This window comes from Nerophis ophidion, linkage group LG08 (assembly GCF_033978795.1).
Source record: "Nerophis ophidion isolate RoL-2023_Sa linkage group LG08, RoL_Noph_v1.0, whole genome shotgun sequence".
Lineage (NCBI taxonomy): Eukaryota > Metazoa > Chordata > Actinopteri > Syngnathiformes > Syngnathidae > Nerophis > Nerophis ophidion.
Window position 1 is genome coordinate 7331392 of NC_084618.1, and position 24888 is coordinate 7356279.

Genomic DNA, 24888 nt, shown 5'->3' on the forward strand with positions numbered 1-24888 from the left:
CATTGTGAGAAAAACACTGCTTTTAGTTGGAATTTCACAACAAAAAGGTCACAATTTTACAAGAAAAAGCTTAACATTTTGGCAATTTTAGGAAAAAGTTGTAATTTTACGCGGCAAAAGTCACAATTTTTTAAGAAAACTTAAACATGTTGGCAATAGTATAATAATAATCAGACTTTTACTTGGCAGAATGAAGACAAAAGGCATAATTTTACTCCCCAAATTTCTATATTTAATAAGAACAACCAAAAAACTTTGCAATATTGTGATAAAAGTTGGAATTTTACCCTTAAAACAGTCTCAATTTTACAAGAAAAAGCTTAACATTTTGGCAATTTTAGGAAAAAGATTAGTCATTTTACGCGACAAAAGTCACCATTTTTTAAGAAAACTTAAACATGTTGGCAATAGTATAATAATAATCAGACTTTTACTTGGCAAAATGAAGACAAAAGGCATAATTTTACTCCCCAAATTTCAATATTTAATAAGAACAACAAAAACTTTGCAATATTGTGATAAAAGTTGGAATTTTACTCTAAAACAGTTTCAATTTTACAAGAAAAAGCTTAACATTTTGGCAATTTTAGGAAAAAGAGTCGTCATTTTACGCGACAAAAAATCACAATTTTTTAAGAAAACTTAAACATGTTGGCAATAGTATAATAATAATCAGACTTTTACTTGGCAGAATGAAGACAAAAGGCATAATTTTACTCCCCAAAATTTCAATATTTTATAAGAACAAAAAAAATTGCAATATTGTGATAAAAGTTGGACATTATGCATTAAAAAGTCATAATTTTACATAAAAAGTCATATTTTAAATAAAAAATGTCATAATTTTTCAAGAAAATATTGCAATTTTACAGAAACAGATATAATATGAGAAATTGTTCTCAATTATATGAGAAAAAAGTTGACACATTGTGAGAAAAAGACTGCTTTTAGTTGGAATTTCACAACAAAAAGGTCACAATTTTACAAGAAAAAGCTTAACATTTTGGCAATATTAGGAAAAAGTTGTAATTTTACGCGGCAAAAGTCACAATTTTTAAGAAAACTTAAACATGTTGGCAATAGTATAATAATAATCAGACTTTTACTTGGCAGAATGAAGACAAAAGGCATAATTTTACTCCCCAAATTTCTATATTTAATAAGAACAACAAAAAAACTTTGCAATATTGTGATAAAAGTTGGAATTTTACCCTTAAAACAGTCTCAATTTTACAAGAAAAAGCTTAACATTTTGGCAATTTTAAGGAAAAAGATTAGTCATTTTACGCGACAAAAGTCACCATTTTTTAGAAAACTTAAACATGTTGGCAATAGTATAATAATAATCAGACTTTTACTTGGCAAAATGAAGACAAAAGGCATAATTTTACTCCCCAAATTTCAATATTTAATAAGAACAACAAAAAAACTTTGCAATATTGTGATAAAAGTTGGAATTTTACTCTAAAACAGTTTCAATTTTACAAGAAAAAGCTTAACATTTTGGCAATTTTAGGAAAAAGAGTCGTCATTTTACGCGACAAAAGTCACAATTTTTTAAGAAAACTTAAACATGTTGGCAATAGTATAATAATAATCAGACTTTTACTTGGCAGAATGAAGACAAAAGGCATAATTTTACTCCCCAAAATTTCAATATTTTATAAGAACAAAAAAAATTTGCAATATTGTGATAAAAGTTGGACATTATGCATTAAAAAGTCATAATTTTACATAAAAAGTTCATATTTTAAATAAAAAATGTCATAATTTTACGAGAAAATATTGCAATATTACAGAAAAAGAAAGAATATGAGAAATTGTTCCCAATTTTATAAGAAAAAAGTCGACACATTGTGAGAAAAAGACTGCTTTTAGTTGGAATTTCACAAGAAAAAGTCATAATTTTACAAGAAAATATTGCAATTTTACAGAAACAGAAAGAATATGAGAAATTGTTCCCAATTTTATTAGAAAAAAGTCGACACATTGTGAGAAAGAGACTGCTTTTAGTTGGAATTTCATAAGAAAAAGTGCTTTTAGTTGGAATTTCACAAGAAAAAGTCATAATTTTTCAAGAAAATATTGCAATTTTACAGAAACAGATATAATATGAGAAATTGTTCTCAATTATATGAGAAAAAAGTTGACACATTGTGAGAAAAAGACTGCCTTTAGTTGGAATTTCACAAGAAAAAGTCATAATTTTACAAGAAAAACTTTGAATTTGGGCAGTATTATAATAAAAGTCACTCAATAAGAGTCTCAATTTTACTAGAAAAAGCTTAACATTTTGGCAATTTTAGGAAAAAGAGTCGTCATTTTACGCGACAAAAGTCACAATTTTTTAAGAAAACTTAAATATGTTGGCAATAGTATAATAATAATCAGACTTTTATTTGGCAGAATGAAGACAAAAGGCATAATTGTACTCCCAAAAGTTCAATATTTTATAAGAACAACAAAAAACTTTGCAATATTGTGATAAAAGTTGGAATTTTACTCTAAAACAGTCTAAATTTTACGAGAAAAAGCTTAACATTTTGGCAATTTTATGAAAAAGATTCGTCATTTTACGCGACAAAAGTCACCATTTTTTAAGAAAACGTAAACATGTTGGCAATAGTATAATAATAATCAGACTTTTACTTGGCAGAATGAAGACAAATGGCATAATTTTACTCCCAAAATTTCAATATTTTATAAGAACAACAAAAAAAATTGCAATATTGTGATAACAGTCGGACATTTTGCATTAAAATGTCAGAATTTTACTTAAAAAGTCATAATTTTAAATAAAAAATGTCATAATTTTACAAGAAAATATTGCAATATTACAGAAACAGAAAGAATATGAGAAATTGTTCCCAATTTTATAAGAAAAAAGTCGACACATTGTGAGAAAAAGACTGCTTTTAGTTGGAATTTCACAAGAAAAAGTCATAATTTTACAAGAAAATATTGGAATTTCACAGAAAAAGAAATAATATGAGAAATTGTTCTCAATTTTATAAGAAAAAAGTCGACACATTGTGAGAAAAAGACTGCTTTTAGTTGGAATTTCACAACAAAAAGGTCACAATTTTACAAGACAAACTTTGAATTCGGGCAGTATTATAATAAAAGTCACTCAATAAGAGTCTCAATTTTACAAGAAAAAGCTTAACATTTTGGCAATTTTATGAAAAAGTTGTAATTTTACGCGACAAAAGTCACAATTTTTAAAAAAAACTTAAACATGTTGGCAATAGTATAATAATAATCAGACTTTTACTTGGCAGAATGAAGACAAAAGGCATAATTTTACTCCTCAAATTTCAATATTTAATAAGAACAACAAAACACTTTGCAATATTGTGATAAAAGTTGGAATTTTACCCTTAAAACAGTCTCAATTTTACAAGAAAAAGCTTTACATTTTGGCAATTTTATGAAAAAGAGTCGTCATTTTACGCGACAAAAGTCACAATTTTTTAAGAAAACTTAAACATGTTGGCAATAGTATAATAATAGTCAGACTTTTACTTGGCAAAATGAAGACAAAAGGCATAATTTTACTCCCAAAATTGCAATATTTTATAAGAACAACAAAAAAATTTGCAATATTGTGATAAAAGTCGGACATTTTGCATTAAAAAGTCATAATTTTACTTAAAAAGTCATAATTTTAAATAAAAAATGTCATAATTTTACGAGAAAATATTGCAATATCACAGAAAAAGAAAGAATATGAGAAATTTTTCCCAATTTTATAAGAAAAAAGTCGACACATTGTGAGAAAAAGACTGCTTTTAGTTGGAATGTAACAAGAAAAAGTCATAATTTTACAAGAAAATATTGCAATTTTACAGAAACAGAAAGAATATGAGAAATTGTTCCCAATTTTATAAGAAAAAAGTTGACACATTGTGAGAAAAAGACTGCTTTTAGTTGGAATTTCACAACAAAAAGGTCACAATTTTACAAGAAAAACTTCGAATTTGGGCAGTATTATAATAAAAGTCACTCAATAAGAGTCTCAATTTTACAAGAAAAAGCTTAACATTTTGGCAATTTTATGAAAAAGTTGTAATTTTACGCGACAAAAGTCACAATTTTTAAAAAAAACTTAAACATGTTGGCAATAGTATAATAATAATCAGACTTTTACTTGGCAAAATGAAGACAAAAGGCATAATTTTACTCCCCAAATTTCAATATTTAATAAGAACAACAAAACACTTTGCAATATTGTGATAAAAGTTGGGATTTTACCCTTAAAACAGTCTCAATTTTACAAGAAAAAGCTTAACATTTTGGCAATTTTATGAAAAAGAGTCATAATTTTACGCGACAAAAGTCACAATTTTTTAAGAAAACTTAAACATGTTGGCAATAGTATAATAATAGTCAGACTTTTACTTGGCAAAATGAAGACAAAAGGCATAATTTTACTCCCCAAATTTCAATATTTGATAAGAACAACAAAAAACTTTGCAATATTGTGGTAAAAGTTGGAATTTTACTCTAAAACAGTCTCAATTTTACAAGAAAAAGCTTAACATTTTGGCAATTTTAGGAAAAAGATTCGTCATTTTATGCGACAAAAGTCAATATTTTTTAAGAAAACTTAAACATGTTGGCAATAGTATAATAATAATCAGACTTTTACTTGGCAAAATGAAGACAAAAGGCATAATTTTACTCCCCAAATTTCAATATTTAATAAGAACAACAAAAAACTTTGCAATATTGTGATAAAAGTTGGAATTTTACCCTTAAAACAGTCTCAATTTTACAAGAAAAAGCTTAACATTTTGGCAATTTTAGGAAAAAGATTCGTCATTTTACGCGACAAAATTCACAATTTTTTAAGAAAACTTAAACATGTTGGCAATAGTATAATAATAGTCAGACTTTTACTTGGCAAAATGAAGACAAAAGGCATAATTTTACTCCCCAAATTTCAATATTTAATAAGAACAACAAAAAAATTTGCAATGTTGTGATAAAAGTCGGACATTTTGCATTAAAAAGTCATAATTTTACTTAAAAAGTCATATTTTAAATAAAAAATGTCATAATTTTACGAGAAAATATTGCAATATTACAGAAACAGAACGAATATGAGAAATTGTTCCCAATTTTATAAGAAAAAAGTCGACACATTGTGAGAAAAAGAATGCTTTTAGTTGGAATTTCACAACAAAAAGGTCACAATTTTACAAGAAAAACTTCGAATTTGGGCAGTATTATAATAAAAGTCACTCAATAAGAGTCAATTTTACAAGAAAAAGCTTAACATTTTGGCAATTTTATGAAAAAGTTGTAATTTTACGCGACAAAAGTCACAATTTTTTAAGAAAACAAACATGTTGGCAATAGTATAATAATAATCAGACTTTTACTTGGCAAAATGAAGACAAAAGGCATAATTATACTCCCCAAATTTCAATATTTTATAAGTACACCAAAAAAATTGGCAATATTGTGATAAAAGTCAGACATTTTGCATTAAAAAGTCATAATTTTACTTAAAAAGTCATAATTTTACATTAAAAAAAGTCATAATTTTACAAGAAAATATTGCAATATTACAGAAACAGAAAGAATATGAGAAATTGTTCCCAATTTTATAAGAAAAAATTCGACACATTGTGAGAAAAAAACTGCTTTTAGTTGGAATTTCACAACAAAAAGGTCACAATTTTACAAGAAAAACTTCGAATTTGGCCAGTATTATAATAAAAGTCACTCAATAAGAGTCAATTTTACAAGAAAAAGCTTAACATTTAGGCAATATTTTGAAAAAGAGTCGTCATTTTACGCGACATAAGTCAAAAAATTTTAAGGAAATTTAAACATGTTGGCAATATCATAATAATAATCAGACTTTTACTTGGCAAAATGAAGACAAAAGGCATAATTTTACTCCCAAAACTTTAATATTTAATAAGAACAACAAAAAAATTGGCAATATTGTGATAAAAATCGGACATTTTGCATTAAAAAGTCATAATTTTACCTAAAAAGTCATAATTTTACGAGAAAATATTGCAATATCACAGAAACTGAAAGAATATGAGAAATTGTTCCCAATTTTATAAGAAAAAAGTCGACACATTGTGAGAAAAAGACTGCTTTTAGTTAATTTTTATTTTTTTTATTTTTTTGTAATTGATTTTTAACCTTCATTATTTACTTCAATTTTTTACAGTATGTCTCTATTTTATATATTTATTTATTTATTTATTCATTTTTAGTTAATTTTGGCCAAATGGGGCGCATTTCAATTTCTTACACACACTTGTTATTTCATATGTTGGCCAGAGGAGGAGCACTTTTTAAACCGGCACACAGTCAATTTGAAAAATCTGTCCTTTTTAGGACCACCTTCATTTTGATAGATTTCACCACCAGGAGTGCAAATGATCCATCCATCCATCACAATTTTATAAGAAAACTTTAACCTTTTGGCAATATTATAATAATAACAATCGGAATTTTACTTTGAAAAATTTATGACAAAAGTCATCATTTTACTCCCAAAATTTCAAATTTTTACAAGAACAGCAGAAAAATTGGCAATATTGTGATAAAAGCCCAAATTTTAGATGGCAACTGTCACCATTTTGCATTAAAAAGTCATATTTTTACATTGAAAAAAAGTCATAATTTTACGAGAAAATATTACAATATTACAGAAATAATATGAGAAATGTTTTCCAATTTTATAGGAAAAAAGTCAACACATTGTGAGAAAAACTGCTTTTAGTTTATTTAATTTTTGATATATATTTTTTTGTTTGTAATTGTTTTTTAATCTTCATTATTTACTTCAACTTTTTACAGTATTTCTCTAGATACCTTTTAATTTTTTTAATTAATTTTGGCCAAAGGAGGCGCATTTCAATCTCTTAAACACACTTGTTATTTCATATGTTGACACACAGTCAATTTGAAAACTCCTTCCTTTTTGGCACCACCCTAACTTTGACAGATTCCACCACCAGGGGGTGCAAATGATCCATCCATCCATCCATCACAATTTTATAAGAAAACTTAAACATTTTAGCAATTTTATAAGAATATTTGGAATCCTACCTGGCAAACTTATGACAAAAGTCATTATTTTACTCCCAAAATTTCAATATTTTACGAGAACAGCTGAAAAATTGGCAATATTGTGATAATTTTATCTGACAAATTTCACCATTTTGCATTAAAAACTAATAATTTTTACATGAAAGTGATCATTTTACGAGAAAATATTGCAATATTACAGAAACAGAAATAATATGGGAAATTGTTCCCAATTTTATAAGAAAAAAGTCGACGCATTGTGAGAAAAAGACTACTTTTAATTTATTTTTTTATTTTTTTGTAATTTTTGTTTAATCTTCATCATTTACTTCAAGTTATTACAGTATGTCTCTATATACATTTTTATTTCTAAAAATGTTTTGTTAATTTTGGCCAAAGGGGGCGCATTTCAATTTCTTACACACACTTGTTATTTCATATGTTGACCACGAGTTGGAATTTCACCAGAAAAAGGTCACAATTTCAAAAGAATTGCATTAAAATATTATTTCTGCATAAATATATTTTTATTAGATATTTAATTATTGCATGATAAAAATACAGTCATAACATTGACTAACATTTTAAATTTTTAATGAATTTTTTAATTTAAGTGTATTATTATATTTAAGGTCGAAATTAAATTAACTTTTGTAATATATAATTGTTATATTATTTATATACAAATGCCTAAATGTGTTTTTATTGCATGAGTAAATAATGTCATAAAATTAAATGAATGTTATATGATATATAAAAGGTTGAATATTTATTTATTTCATGATAAAAAATACAGTCATATAATGTACTAAAATTTGACATTTTTAATAGATTGTTTTAATTGATTTGTATTATATTTATATATAAATGCTTATATGTAGTTATTGCATGATAAAAAAAGGTCGAAATTAAATTAACTTTTATAATATAATATTTGCTAAATTATTTATATATAAATGCTGAAATGGGGTTTTATTGCATGATGAAATGTCATAAAATGAAATGAATGTTTATAAGATATTTATTTTATTTTATTATTTATATATAAAAGGTTAGATATTGATTTATTGCATGATAAAATACTGTCATAAATTTAAATGCATATTATATATTATAACGTAATATTTTTATTATATGACTTATCTATAAATACTTATATAAATATTTTTTGCGTAATAAGACCAAAGTCATAAAATGGAATGAAGTGAAATCAACTTAATCGTCATGCTTTTATTTTGAAGCGATACAATATTTTATCAGCAAAAATAAAACATGATGAAATAATGTCATAAAATTAAATGAATGTTTATAAGATATGTTTTTGATCATATTATTTATATATAAAAAGTTAAATATTTATGTTACATGATTAAAAACAGTCAAAATTTCATAAAATTTTACATTTTTAATAGATTACTTCAATTTATGTGTATCATTTTATTTAAATATATATAAATATATATATATATATGGTTATTGCATTTTTTTTTAAAAAGGTGGAAATTAAAGGAACTTTTATAACATATATTAGTTATTTTATGTATATGTAAATGCTGAATTTTTATTTTTTTGCATGATGAAATGTCATAAAATTAAATGAATGTTTATAAGATGTGTATTCTATTATTTATATATAAAAGGTTAAATATTTATTTATTGCATGCTAAAATATTGTCATAAAATTAAATGTATATTTATATATTCCTATGTAATATTTTGATTGTATTAATTATCTAGAAATACTTTTAGATTAATTTTGCGTAATAAGCTCAAAGTCATAAAATGGAATGAAGTGAAATCATCCTAATTTTATGCTTTTAATTTGAAGCGATACAATATTTTATTAGCAAAACTAAAACATGATGAAATAATGTCATAAAATTAAATGAATGTTTATAAGATATGTATTTTATTATATTATTTATATATAAAAGGTTAAATATTTATGTTACATGATTAAAAACAGTCATAAAATTTCATAAAATGTTACATTTTTAATAATTACTTCAATTTATGTGTATCATTTTATTTAAATATATATATATATATATATATATATATGGTTATTGCATTTTTTTTTAAAAAGGTGGAAATTAAATGAACTTTTATAACATATATTAGTTATTTTATGTATATGTAAATGCTAAAATGTGTTTTTATTGCATGATGAAATGTCATAAAATTAAATGAACGTTTATAAGATGTGTATTCTATTATTTATATATAAAAGGTTAAATATTTATTTATTGCTTGCTAAAATATTGTCATAAAATTAAATGTATATTTATATATTCCTATGTAATATTTTGATTGTATTAATTATCTAGAAATACTTTTAGATTAATTTTGCGTAATAAGCTCAAAGTCATAAAATGGAATGAAGTGAAATCATCCTAATTTTATGCTTTTAATTTGAAGCGATAGAATATTTTATTTGCAAAAATAAAACATGATGGAATAATGTCATAAAATTAAATGAATGTTTATAAGATATGTATTTTTTTATATTATTTATATATATAAAAGGTTAAATATTTATGTTACATGATAAAAAACAGTCATAAAATTTAATAAAATTTAACATTTTAATACATTACTTTAATTTATGTGTATTATATATATATATATATAGGCTTATATGTAGTTATTGCATGATATTTTTTTAAAAGTTCGAAATTAAATGAACTTTTATAACATATATTAGTTATTTTATGTATATATAAATGCTGAAATGTGTTTTTTTTTGCATGATGAAATGTCATAAAATTAAATGAACGTTTATAAGATGTGTATTCTATTATTTATATATAAAAGGTTAAATATTTATTTATTGCTTGCTAAAATATTGTCATAAAATTGAATTTATATTTATATATTCCTATGTAATATTTTGATTGTATTAATTATCTATAAATACTTTTAGATTATTTTTTTGTACTAAGATCAAAGTCATAAAATGGAATGAAGTGAAATCAACTTAATCGTCATACTAATTTTATGCCTTTATTTTGAAACGATACAATATTTTATTTGCAAAAGTAAAACATGATGAAATAATGTCATAAAATTAAATGAATGTTTATAAGATATGTATTTTTTTATATTATATATATATAAAAGTTTAAATATTTATGTTACATGATAAAAATAGTCATCAAATTTAATAAAATTTAATATTATTTATATATAAATGCTGAAATGTGTTTTTATTACATGTTTAAATAATGTCATAAAATTAAATGAATGTTTATAAGATATTTATTTTATTCTATTACTTATATATAAAAGTTTATATATTTATTTATTGCATGATAAATTACTGTCATCAAATGTAAAGTATATTTATATATTCTTATGTAATATTTTGATTATATTAATTATATATAAATACTTTTATTATTATTTTTTGCGCAATAAGAACAAACTCATAAAATGGAAGGAAGTGAAATCAACTCAATCCTCATCCTAAATCTATGCTTTTATTCTGAAGCGATACAATATTTTATTAACAAAAATAAAACATGTATTTTTGGGACATTATTCCTGCAAAAGTACATCTTTTCCAGTATAACATTACAACCTCTTTCCTAAAAACACGTCAGTTAAGTTTAAAAACAAATGTATTATATTTTCATTGTCATTTTTTTACGTGAATACGTCATCCTAACACGATGCTTTTATTTTGAAGGCATTTTGATTTTTTCGTAAAGTCTACAAAATAGTACACACATTTTCCTTGTAACAATGTGACCTCAATCCTTTGGCTCTTTTCCTGTTCATTCATTTATTTCTTGTGTTTTATTGGGAAAACCGCGACCAGTTTTAATAAAAAAAAGTCTCCAAAAAGACCAGAAAAAGTTGCCAGATGGTCTTAGTCTTTTTTTTGTGTGTGTAAAATAGAATGAGAATCACCACTGATCCCTCCTGCTACGTCTCCTTATGCTCTGGCAGAGCAGGTGTGCAAGAGGAGCGGGGAAATGTAGCCACAAGCTACCTTTACAGACAGTCCCATTATAGAGTGTTTAATGTCAAGAAACACAAAAACCTTGATTCATTTTTACCTTCTTTTTTTCTTTTACCACCTTTTAAATGTTTTTTTTTTTTAACACCGGCCGTAAAAAGAATAATCGTGTGTCGTGGTGCTCGTAAACAATCAAGTGTTTGTCACTTTTTATTCCACACTTTTCATCTTCGCCAGCTGCCGCCATCAATATTCCACATGACGCCCGGTTGAAGTGCAACCCCCCCACTCCGCCTCCAGCCCACCTTTCCCGCCTCCCTTTCTGCAAAGGTGCGAGCGACAGGCGAGGGAGGCGGAGAGGCACCTGTCGCTCGTGCCAACGCCACCGAGGCTCCAGAAATAAAGCGCCTTTAAAAGTGGCTGCCAAATGTGCTGAAGCGATCGCCATGACAACAGGAGGATGGCAGACGACACCTCCTTCCTCCTTCCTTCCTTCCTCCCTCCTTCCTGTGACTTGTCTGTGCTGTCCTTCCACGTCTCACACACCACTTTTCTTTGGTCTCTTCCAACAACTTGTTTTTGTGCGACGGCAACACAACTTTCCTCTTCTTATCTCCTCAAATCTGCAGCAGCCACTATTCCGCTTGTTGTCTACACTCTTCCACGTCTTCTCCACACTTCTCCTCCACACTCTTTCACGTCTTCTCCACACTCTTCCACTTCTTCTCCACGCTCTTCCGCTTGTCCTCCGCACTCTTTCGCTTCTTCTCCGCGCTCTTCGGCTTCTCCTCCGCACTCTTCCACTTCTCCTTCACACTCTTCCACGTATTCTCCACACTTCTCCTCCGCGCTCTTCCGCTTGTCCTCCGCACTCTTCTGCTTCTCCTTCACACTCTTCCACGTCTTCTCCACGCTCTTCCACGTATTCTCCACACCTCTCCTCCGCGGTCTTCGGCTTCTCCTTCACACTCTTCCACATCTCCTTCACACTCTTCCACATCTTCTCCACACTCTTCCGCGTCTTCTCCGCGCTCTTCGGCTTCTCCTCCGCACTCTTCCACTTCTCCTTCACGCTCTTCCACGTCTTCTCCACACTCTTCCACGTCTTCTCCACACTTCTCCTCCGCGCTCTTCCACGTCTTCTCCACACTCTTCCACGTCTTCTCCACACTTCTCCTCCGCGCTCTTCCGCTTGTCCTCCGCACTCTTCTGCTTCTCCTTCACACTCTTCCACGTCTTCTCCACACTCTTCCACGTCTTCTCCACACTTCTCCTCCGCGCTCTTCCACGTCTTCTCCACACTCTTCCACGTATTCTCCACACTTCTCCTCCGCGCTCTTCCGCTTGTCCTCCGCACTCTTCTGCTTCTCCTTCACACTCTTCCACGTCTTCTCCACGCTCTTCCACGTATTCTCCACACCTCTCCTCCGCGGTCTTCGGCTTCTCCTTCACACTCTTCCACATCTCCTTCACACTCTTCCACATCTTCTCCACACTCTTCCGCGTCTTCTCCGCGCTCTTCGGCTTCTCCTCCGCACTCTTCCACTTCTCCTTCACGCTCTTCCACGTCTTCTCCACACTCTTCCACGTCTTCTCCACACTTCTCCTCCGCGCTCTTCCACGTCTTCTCCACACTCTTCCACGTCTTCTCCACACTTCTCCTCCGCGCTCTTCCGCTTGTCCTCCGCACTCTTCTGCTTCTCCTTCACACTCTTCCACGTCTTCTCCACACTCTTCCACGTCTTCTCCACACTTCTCCTCCGCGCTCTTCCACGTCTTCTCCACACTCTTCCACGTATTCTCCACACTTCTCCTCCGCGCTCTTCCGCTTGTCCTCCGCACTCTTCTGCTTCTCCTTCACACTCTTCCACGTCTTCTCCACGCTCTTCCACGTATTCTCCACACCTCTCCTCCGCGGTCTTCGGCTTCTCCTTCACACTCTTCCACATCTCCTTCACACTCTTCCACATCTTCTCCACACTCTTCCGCGTCTTCTCCGCGCTCTTCGGCTTCTCCTCCGCACTCTTCCACTTCTCCTTCACGCTCTTCCACGTCTTCTCCACACTCTTCCACGTCTTCTCCACACTTCTCCTCCGCGCTCTTCCACGTCTTCTCCACACTCTTCCACGTCTTCTCCACACTTCTCCTCCGCGCTCTTCCGCTTGTCCTCCGCACTCTTCTGCTTCTCCTTCACACTCTTCCACGTCTTCTCCACACTCTTCCACGTCTTCTCCACACTTCTCCTCCGCGCTCTTCCACGTCTTCTCCACACTCTTCCACGTATTCTCCACACTTCTCCTCCGCGCTCTTCCGCTTGTCCTCCGCACTCTTCTGCTTCTCCTTCACACTCTTCCACGTCTTCTCCACGCTCTTCCACGTATTCTCCACACCTCTCCTCCGCGGTCTTCGGCTTCTCCTTCACACTCTTCCACATCTCCTTCACACTCTTCCACATCTTCTCCACACTCTTCCGCGTCTTCTCCGCGCTCTTCGGCTTCTCCTCCGCACTCTTCCACTTCTCCTTCACGCTCTTCCACGTCTTCTCCACACTCTTCCACGTCTTCTCCACACTTCTCCTCCGCGCTCTTCCACGTCTTCTCCACACTCTTCCACGTCTTCTCCACACTTCTCCTCCGCGCTCTTCCGCTTGTCCTCCGCACTCTTCTGCTTCTCCTTCACACTCTTCCACGTCTTCTCCACGCTCTTCCACGTATTCTCCACACTTCTCCTCCGCGCTCTTCCACGTCTTCTCCACACTCTTCCACGTATTCTCCACACCTCTCCTCCGCGGTCTTCGGCTTCTCCTTCACACTCTTCCACATCTCCTTCACACTCTTCCACGTCTTCTCCACACTCTTCCGCGTCTTCTCCGCGCTCTTCGGCTTCTCCTCCGCACTCTTCCACTTCTCCTTCACGCTCTTCCACATCTTCTCCACACTCTTCCGCGTCTTCTCCACACTCTTCCGCGTCTTCTCCACACTCTTCCGCGTCTTCTCCACACTCTTCCGCGTCTTCTCCGCGCTCTTCAGCTTCTCCTCCGCGCTCTTCCACTTCTCCTTCACACTCTTCCACGTCTTCTCCACACTCTTCCACTTCATCTCCACACTCTTCCAATTCATCTCCACACTTCTCCTCCGCGCTCTTCCGCTTCCCCTCCGCACTCTTCCACTTCTCCTTCACACTCTTCCACGTCTTCTCCACACTCTTCCGCGTCTTCTCCACGCTCTTCCGCTTCTTATCCGCGCTCTTCCGCTTCTTCTCCACACTTCTTCTCCACGCTCTTCCGCTTCTTCTCCGCACTTCTTCTCCACGCTCTTCCGCTTCTTCTCCGCACTTCTTCTCCACACTCTTCTGCTTCTTCTCCACACTCTTCCACTTCATCTCCACACTTCTTCTCCACACTCTTCCGCGTCTTCTCCACGCTCTTCCGCTTCTTCTCCGCACTTCTTTTCCACACTCTTCCGCTTCTTCTCCACACTCTTCCGCTTCTTATCCGCGCTCTTCCACTTCATCTCCACACTTCTTCTCCACGCTCTTCCGCTTCTTCTCCACGCTCTTCCGCTTCTTCTCCGCACTTCTTCTCCACACTCTTCCGCTTCTTCTCCACGCTCTTCCGCTTCTTATCCGCGCTCTTCCACTTCTTCTCCACACTCTTCCACGTCTTCTCCACACTCTTCCGCTTCTTCTCCACGCTCTTCCACTTCATCTCCACACTCTTCTGCGTCTTCTCCACGCTCTTCCGCTTCTTCTCCACGCTCTTCTGCTTCTTCTCCGCACTTCTTCTCCACACTCTTCCACGTCTTCTCTACACTCTTCCACGTCTTCTCCACACTCTTCCACGTCTTCTCCAGGCTCTTCCGCTTCTTCTCCACGCTCTTCCACTTCTTCTCCACACTTCTTCTCCACACTCTTCCACGTCTTCTCCACACTCTTCCACGTCTCCTCCACACTCTTCCACGTCTCCTCCACATTCTTCCACGTCTTCTCCATGCTCTTCCGCTTCTTATCCGCACTCTTCCGCTTCTTCTCCACACTTCTTCTCCACGCTCTTCCGCTTCTTCTCCACACTTCTTCTCCACACTCTTCTGCTTCTTCTCCACACTCTTCCACTTCATCTCCACACTTCTTCTCCACACTCTTCCGCGTCTTCTCCACGCTCTTCCGCTTCTTCTCCGCACTTCTTTTCCACACTCTTCCGCTTCTTCTCCACACTCTTCCGCTTCTTATCCGCGCTCTTCCACTTCATCTCCACACTTCTTCTCCACGCTCTTCCGCTTCTTCTCCACGCTCTTCCGCTTCTTCTCCGCACTTCTTCTCCACACTCTTCCGCTTCTTCTCCACGCTCTTCCGCTTCTTATCCGCGCTCTTCCACTTCTTCTCCACACTCTTCCACGTCTTCTCCACACTCTTCCGCTTCTTCTCCACGCTCTTCCACTTCATCTCCACACTCTTCTGCGTCTTCTCCACGCTCTTCCGCTTCTTCTCCACGCTCTTCTGCTTCTTCTCCGCACTTCTTCTCCACACTCTTCCACGTCTTCTCTACACTCTTCCACGTCTTCTCCACACTCTTCCACGTCTTCTCCAGGCTCTTCCGCTTCTTCTCCACGCTCTTCCACTTCTTCTCCACACTTCTTCTCCACACTCTTCCACGTCTTCTCTACACTCTTCCACGTCTTCTCCACACTCTTCCACGTCTCCTCCACACTCTTCCACGTCTCCTCCACATTCTTCCACGTCTTCTCCATGCTCTTCCGCTTCTTATCCGCACTCTTCCGCTTCTTTTCCACACTTCTTTTCCACACTCTTCCACGTCTTCTCCACACTCTTCCACGTCTCCTGCACACTCTTCCACGTCTTCTCCACGCTCTTCCGCTTCTTCTCCACACTCTTCCGCGTCTTCTCCAGCCTCTTCCGCTTCTTTTCCACGCTCTTCCACTTCTTTTCCACACTCTTCCACGTCTTCTCTACACTCTTCCACGTCTTCTCCACGCTCTTCCGCTTCTTCTCCGTACTCTTTCGCTTCTTCTCCGCACTCTTTCGCTTCTTCTCCACACTCTTCCACGTCTTCTCCACAGTTCTCCTCCGCGCTCTTCCGCTTGTCCTCCGCACTCTTCCACTTCTTCTCCACACTCTTCCGCGTCTTCTCCAGGCTCTTCCGCTTCTTCTCCACACTTCTTCTCCACACTCTTCCACGTCTTCTCTACACTCTTCCACGTCTTCTCCACACTCTTCCACGTCTCCTCCACAATCTTCCACGTCTTCTCCAGGCTCTTCCGCTTCTTCTCCACGCTCTTCCACTTCTTCTCTACACTCTTCCACGTCTTCTCTACACTCTTCCACGTCTCCTCCACACTCTTCCACGTCTCCTCCACACTCTTCCACGTCTCCTCCACACTCTTCCACGTCTCCTCCACACTCTTCCACGTCTCCTCCACGCTCTTCCGCTTCTTATCCGCACTCTTCCGCTTCTTTTCCACACTTCTTCTCCACACTCTTCCACGTCTTCTCTACACTCTTCCACGTCTTCTCCACACTCTTCCACGTCTCCTGCACACTCTTCCACGTCTCCTGCACACTCTTCCACGTCTTCTCCACGCTCTTCCGCTTCTTCTCCGCACTTCTTCTCCACACTCTTCTCCACACTCTTCTCCACACTCTTCTCCACACTCTTCTCCACACTCTTCCGCTTCTTCTCCACACTCTTCCACTTCTCCTCCGCACTCTTCCACTTCTCCTCCCTATCTTCACTTCTTTCAATACATATATAATATTTACATATAGAATGTAGGTTGATTGGCAACACTAAATTGTTCCCTAGTGTGTGAATGTGAGTGTGAATGTTGTCTGTCTATCTGTGTTGGCCCTGCGATGAGGTGGTGACTTGTCTAGGGTGTACCCCACCTTCCGCCCGATTGTAGCTGAGATAGGCGCCAGCGCCCCCCACGACCCCAAAAGGGAAAAAGCGGTAGAAAATGGATGGATGTATATATATATATATATATATATATTATTATATACACACACATATTTCCCCCCAAATTATCAAGAATCAAGTCATCATATAAGATTTTAAAAAGTCGAATATCATGCCACGTTTCTTTCAGCGTCAAGATGTATTCTTCTCAAGGAACCTTTCTCAAAATTAAATAGAGAAGTCAAGAATGTTATTTTGAAAACGTTATTTTTGTTGGCATATTTTTAAGGACCTATCAAAATGTACAATTTTAAGAAAAAAGTAATTGTGTGTGTACTGTAAAGGGTTCAGTGTTTGTATGTTGTATGTGTGTATGTATGTAGATATGTATATTTGTATGTATATATTAAAAAGCAGTCAAGAATAAAGTCATAATTTTTTTATTATTATTAAGAATGAAGTTGTGTTGTGTTCAAAGAACATTATTCATCAGATTTGAACGTAATTCCTAGAAAAGTTGTGTTTGTTTTAAGGAATTATGTTCCTGTCTTGTTTTATAATTTCAATAAAGTAGTAATGTTCAGATTCCAATAGTCCGTTTCAAGAAGTGTAATTTACGGTAGAAAATCTGTAAATGTCATTTTAGGTCATATTTTCTGGACTTAAGTTGTATTTTTTTCAAGAAAAATACTGGTTGAAATTCATTAGATTAGACACAAATACAGGAAGTATATTATACATTAATTTTCAAAGTCCTATTAATGTCACATTATTTAATTGTGTCGTACATTTATGCATTTAGCAAATTAATTTCCATATGTTTATTGTTTTAATCACTTCTTTTCCCCTCATATTTTAATTAATTGCTGTAAAAATGCCTTGTTCTCGCTTTGTTGGACTTTATTCTTATATTTTCTAATAAATAATATTCCTGGAATGCTACATTGTTTCTTGGAATTTTCCAAGGCTGCTAACTTTTTTTTTTCTTAGCCCCGTAAAAAAAAAAACAAAAAAAAACATTCTCGTAATCATGTAATTAGTTTGCACACGTCTCTAATATTTCTGTCCATAAAGTCAAAATCACTGCAGTTTGCATGCCAGGCCAATAGGTGGCGATGAAACATGAAATGTCTCAATTAAAAAAAACATCCAAAAAATATTTTTTTTACTTAAAGTTCTTTAGGATTTAGACTGAAATCAGAAATGTCCTGATTTTTAAGTGAGATTTTTTTTTCCCCTCCATGAACTTAAAGGCCTACTGAAAAATATATCGATGATGAAATATTAACATTGCAACACATGCCAATACGGCCTTTTTAGTTTACTAAATTGCAATTTTAAATTTCGCGCGAAGTATCCTGTTGAAAACGTCGGTATGATGACGCACGCGCGTGAAGTCTCGGGTTGTAGCGGAATTTTTTTTCCAGCCCGATCCCGGCTATAAGTAGTCTGCTTTAATCGCATAATTACACAGTATTCCGGACATCTATGTTGCTGAAATTTGCAATTTGTTCAATTAATAATGGAGACGTCAAAGAAGAAAGATGTAGGTGGGAAGCGGTGTATTGCGGCTGCCTTTAGCAACACAAACACAGCCGGTGTTTCCTTGTTTACTTTCCCGAAGGTGATGCTTTACTACGGAACAGAGTTCCTGACCACATGTCAACCGGCAGGTTTCGGTGAGAAAATAGTGGTAATAAGTCGGCTCTTACCGTAGACATGAGCGGAGCTTGCGTCGTTCCTTGTGCACCTGTCAAAGAGGCAGCTGCGTGGCTTTCCTCAGAGACACTGGCGGTCACCACACCAGTGGCCACACCCCTCCGACTTTCAGGTACGGCAGTATAATCTCGCTACAGCACTAGTAACACAAGCAGATAAGGGATCTTCCAGAATTATCGTAGTAAATGTGTCTAATAACATCTAAATCGCTCCCACTGTCCTGTCATTTTTTATTCTAGTTCTTCACTCTAACTTTCCTCATCCACGAATGGTCTCCCATCGCCAAAATGTGGCTGCCAGTACGACGGCGGTTTACCTTGTGGGTTGCATCAAATACTCACCTGGGTTTTTTTTTTTTTTTTTTTTTCCTCTTCTCAGGCATCCGGCCGCAGATAATGAACGGGCCGATGCACCCGCGCCCCCTGGTGGCGCTGCTGGACGGGCGCGACTGCACGGTGGAGATGCCCATCCTGAAGGACCTGGCCACCGTGGCCTTCTGTGACGCACAGTCCACGCAGGAGATCCACGAGAAGGTAGGGACTGGACTGGAAGCATACTTGCCAACCCTTGAGACCTCCGATTTCGGGAGGTGGGGGGCGTGGTTATGAGGGGAAGAGTATATTTACAGCTACAATATATATATATATATATATATATATATATATATATATATATATATACACAATCAAATACTTGAATTTCAGTGTTTATTTATTTACACATAACACTCAACTCATTGTTGAGTTAAGGGTTGAATTGTCCATCCTTGTTCTATTCTCCGTCGCTATTTTTCTAACCATATGCACGTACAGTAGATGGCAGTATTGTCCTGTTTAAGAGTGTCACAACATTGCTGTTTACGGCAGACGAACTGCTTTACGGTAGAGGAAAACGTGACTGCTGTTGTTGTGTGTTGTTACCGCGCTGGGAGGACGTTAATGAAACTCCCTCGATCATTCTACAGTTATAACGTCATCGGGCAGACACGCTGTATATATTGTGGGAAAGCGGACGTGAAAACAGGCTGTCCTCACTCAGGTCCGCATGAATTTCGGGAGATTTTCGGGATATATATAGCCCTTAATCACAAACGTCTCAAAGGGCTGCAAATATAAGATATGTATACAAATAACAGATCCCCTCTGCCATTCGTTAACCTAATTAGCAACCCTTTATTGACTGTATTCAATTTTGGGGCGGTATGGCTCAGTTGGTAGAGTGGCCGTGCCAGCCACTTGAGGGTTCCAGGTTCGATCCCCACTTCGCCAACCTTGTCACTGCCGTTGTGTCCTTGAGCAAAACACTTTACCCAGTGCCACCCACACTGCTTTAAAAAAAAAAAATGTAACTTAGATATTGGGTTTTATCATGTAAAGCGCTTTGAGTCGCTAGAGAAAAGCGCTATACAAATATAATTGACTTCACTAACAAAAAAGTTGTTTTATTCTCAATTTTTACATTATAAGAATAAAGTAGGATTTATTTTTTTCCCCCAAGAGTCAAGCTCTTTAGTTCACTCGGGAAAAAAATACTTTCAAAAGTCCTAATTTTATCAAATTTATTAACATAGAAAAATATGACATATTTGGGAAAAAAAAAATTGTTTAAAGTTTTAGTAGTTTTAATGGTATTTTTTTTTTTTCAATTATTTGATGTGTACAATGTTTTGTGTCGGAAATATTAATTTCGGACATGGTTGAAAAAAGAAGAAAAGTAAGCCAAACTAAACAACAACAATTATTAAATAAAATAATAATAATAATAATAATAAACACGGTGATTTTTCAAAAATGGTTTCACATTCCAACATGTCCGAAAAGGAGTTTATTTAATCTTATCACAAATCTGTGTAGAAATCATTTAAGACACGATTGTTCCCGTCCTTTTTTAGCTCTTGAACACAACAACAATATATGGATAATAATAGTTATTTACTGTATATGTGGGGGGAAAAAAAAAAAAAAATTACAAGAAAACATTTTTGAAAGTTCATGAAATAGGAGTGTAAATATATATATATATTTTTTAATGTTTTTTTTATTATATATTTTTTGACATAATCATACATTTTTTTAATATTTATATATTTTATGATAAAAGCACAGTAATAAAATGTACAAAAAAAAATACATTTTTAATTGATTTGATATATTTGTATTTTTATATTTATATATAAATGCTGATATGTAGTAATTGCATCCTAAAATAAGGTAAAAAATGTAATGAACTTTTATATTATAAAATATACTAATTATTTAAATATAAATGCATGTATTTACAGCGTGATAAAAAAATAAGGTAAACATTTTATTAACATTTATTATATATTACATTATATGTAAATACTGAGATATTTATTTTTTTGCTAGATAAAAATACAGTCATAAAATGTACTAAAATGTTTACATTTTTAATAGATTTTTTTGATATATTTGTATTATAATATTGGAATATAAATGCTGATATGTAGTAATTGCATCATAAAATAAGGTAAAAAATTAAATGAACTTTTATATTATAAAATATATTAATTATATTATTTTAATATATAAATGCATGTATTTACTGCATGATAAAAATAAGGTAAAACATTAATAAACATTTATTTTATTATTTATATATAAATACTAAAATAATTATTTTATTGCTAGATAAAAATACAGTCATAAAATGTACTAAAATGTTTACATTTTTAATGGATTGTTTTGATATATTTGTATTATTATATTTATATATAAATGCTGCTATGTAGTTATTGCATTATAAAATAAGGTCAAATTTAAATGAACTTTTATAATATAATATATATTGATTATATTATTTAAATATAAATGCTTGTATTTACTGCATCATAAAATAGGTAAAAAATTAGATGAATATTTAGTATATATTATATTATTTATATGTAAATACTGAAATATTTATTTTATTGCTTGATAAAAATACAGTCATAAAATTTACTAAAATGTTTACATTTTTAATAGATTGTTTTGATATATTTGTACTATAATGTTGAAATATAAATGCTGATATGTAGTAATTGCATCATAAAATAAGGTAAAAAATTAAATGAACTTTTATATTATAAACTGTATTAATTATATTATTTAAATATAAATGCATGTATTTACTGCATGATAAAAATAAGGTAAAAATTAAATGAACATTTATTTTATTATGTATATGTAAATACTAAAATAATTATTTTATTGCATGATAAAAATACAGTCATAAAATTGACCTAAATGTTTAATAGATTGTTTTAATATAGTTGTATTATTACATTTATATGTAAATGCTGCTATGTAATTATTGCATCATAAAAGAAAGTCAAAATTAAATTAATTTTTATAATTTTAAATATATTAGTTATATTATTCAAATATTAAAGGATGTATTTACTGCATGATAAAAAAAATAAGGTCAAAATTAAATGAATTTTTACTACATATTTATTTATATTTAAATACTGAAATATTTATTTTATTGCATGATAAAAATAGTCATAAAATGTACTAAAATGTTTACATTTTTTATAGATTGTTTTGATATAGTTGTATTATTATATTTATATATAAATGCTGCTATGTAGTTATTGCATCATAAAATAAGGTCAAAATTAAATGAACTTTTATAATATAATATATATTGATTATATTATTTAAATATAAATGCTTGTATTCACTGCATCATAAAATAGCTAAAAAAAATTAGATGAATATTTAGTATATATTATATTATTTATATGTAAATGCTGAAATATTTATTTTGTTGCTTGATAAAAATATGCTATATGAATATGATTGACTTCATTTCATTCACTATTGTTATTATTTTTGCTATTATTGTTGCTTTTATTATGTTTATTATTATTGTTGTTGTTATTGCTATTATTATTATTAACATCACTATCCATCCATCTTCTACCGCTTGTCCCTTTCGGGGTGCTATTATCCTATTATTATTTTTATTGCTATTATTATTATTGCTATAATATTGTTATTGTAGCTTTGAGTCACTAGAAAAAAGCGCTATATAAATATAATTCACTTCATTCACTATTGTTATTAGTTTTGCTATTATTATTGCTTTTATTACGGTTAATATTATAGTGAGTACTGCTATTTTTATTATTATTATTATTGATATTATTTCCATCATTATTATTAACATTGCTATTGCTATTATTATTGCTAGATTAGAGAAAAGCGCTATATAAATATAAGTAACTTCACTTCATTCACCATTGTTATTATTATTGTTATTATTTTTGCTATTATTGCTTTCATTATGGTTGTTATTATTGCTATTGTTATTATTGATATTATTTATATTATTTTTATTGCCATAATTATTGCTATAATTTTTATTGATTTTATTAGGAATATAAGTATTGTTATTATTACTATTGTTATTATTGATATTATTATTATTATTTATATTACAATTATTGTTATTGCTATCATTATTGCTATTATTATTGATATTATTATTGCCATTATTATTGCGTTGACCCACTAGAGAAAAGTGCTATATAAATATAATTGGCTTCACTTCATTCACTGTTGCTATTATTATTGTTATTTTTGCTATTATTATTGCTTTTATTATGGTTAATATTATTGTTATTGTTGCTATTGTTAGTCTTGATATTAAAATTGATATTATTATTGTTATTGCTATTATTATTGTCATTATTATTGCTTTGTTTCTATATTGTTGCTGTTATTATTATTATTATTGCTGCTATTATTATTATTGCTACCATTGTTATTATTGTTGTTAGTATGATTGTTAGTTTATTGTTATTATCGCGATTATTATTGTCATTATTATTGCTTTATTATTTCTATATTGTTGCTGTTATTATTATTGCTGCTATTATTATTATTGCTACTAATGTTATTATTGATATTATTATTGTTAGTATGATTATTTTATTGTTATTGCGATTATTATTGATAATATTATTGCTACTATTTTTATTATTATTGATATTATTATTGTTGATATTATAATTACTGCTACTACTATTGACATTATTATTGTTATTATTATTGCTATTGTTATTATTGATATTATTATTGGTATTATTTATGTTATTTTTATTGCCATAATTATTGCTATAATTTTTATTGATTTTATTAGGAATATAAGTATTGTTATTATTACTATTGTTATTATTGATATTATTATTATTATTTATATTACAATTATTGTTATTGCTATTATTATTGCTATTATTATTGATATTATTATTGCCATTATTATTGCGTTGAGCCACTAGAGAAAAGTGCTATATAAATACAATTGGCTTCACTTCATTCACTGTTGTTATTATTATTGTTATTTTTGCTATTATTATTGCTTTTATTATGGTTAATATTATTGTTATTGTTGCTATCATTAGTCTTGATATTAAAATTGATATTATTATTGTTATTATTATTGTCATTATTATTGCTTTATTTCTATATTGTTGCTGTTAATATTATTATTATTGCTGCTGCTATTATTATTGCTACCATTGTTATTATTATTGATATTATTGTTGTTAGTATGATTGTTAGTTTATTGTTATTATTGCGATTATTATTGTCATTATTATTGCTTTATTATTTCTATATTGTTGCTGTTATTATTATTATTGCTGCTATTATTATTATTGCTACTAATGTTATTATTGGTATTATTATTGTTAGTATGATTATTTTATTGTTATTGCGATTATTCATAATATTATAGCTACTATTTGTATTATTATTGATATTATTATTGTTGATATTATAATTACCGCTACTACTATTGCCATTATTATTGTTATTATTATTGTTATTATTATTATTGTCATTATTATTGCTTTATTTCTATATTGTTGCTGTTATTATTATTATTATTATTGCTGCTATTATTATTATTGCTACCATTGTTATTATTATTGTTAGTGTGATTGTTAGTTTATTGTTATTATTGCGATTATTATTGTCATTATTATTGCTTTATTATTTCTATATTGTTGCTGTTATTATTATTATTGCTGCTATTATTATTATTGCTACTAATGTTATTATTGATATTATTATTGTTAGTATGAATATTTTATTGTTATTGCGATTATTATTGATAATATTATTGCGACTATTTTTATTATTATTGATATTATTATTGTTGATATTATAATTACTGCTACTACTATTGCCATTATTATTGTTATTATTATTGCTTTATTTCT

At 31.7% G+C, this 24888-nt stretch overlaps 1 protein-coding gene across 7 annotated transcripts in view; it reads left to right on the top strand.

Annotated features, from left to right (window-relative positions):
* Nucleotides 1-24888, top strand: part of ctbp2l (C-terminal binding protein 2, like) — a 343339-nt gene that overhangs the window by 270053 nt on the left and 48398 nt on the right. For all 7 annotated transcript variants that reach the window (XM_061907572.1, XM_061907569.1, XM_061907566.1 and 4 more), the window contains one exon: nt 19035-19189. In XM_061907572.1, the coding sequence (XP_061763556.1) occupies nt 19035-19189 (155 nt within the window). The remainder of the gene's footprint in view (nt 1-19034; nt 19190-24888) is intronic.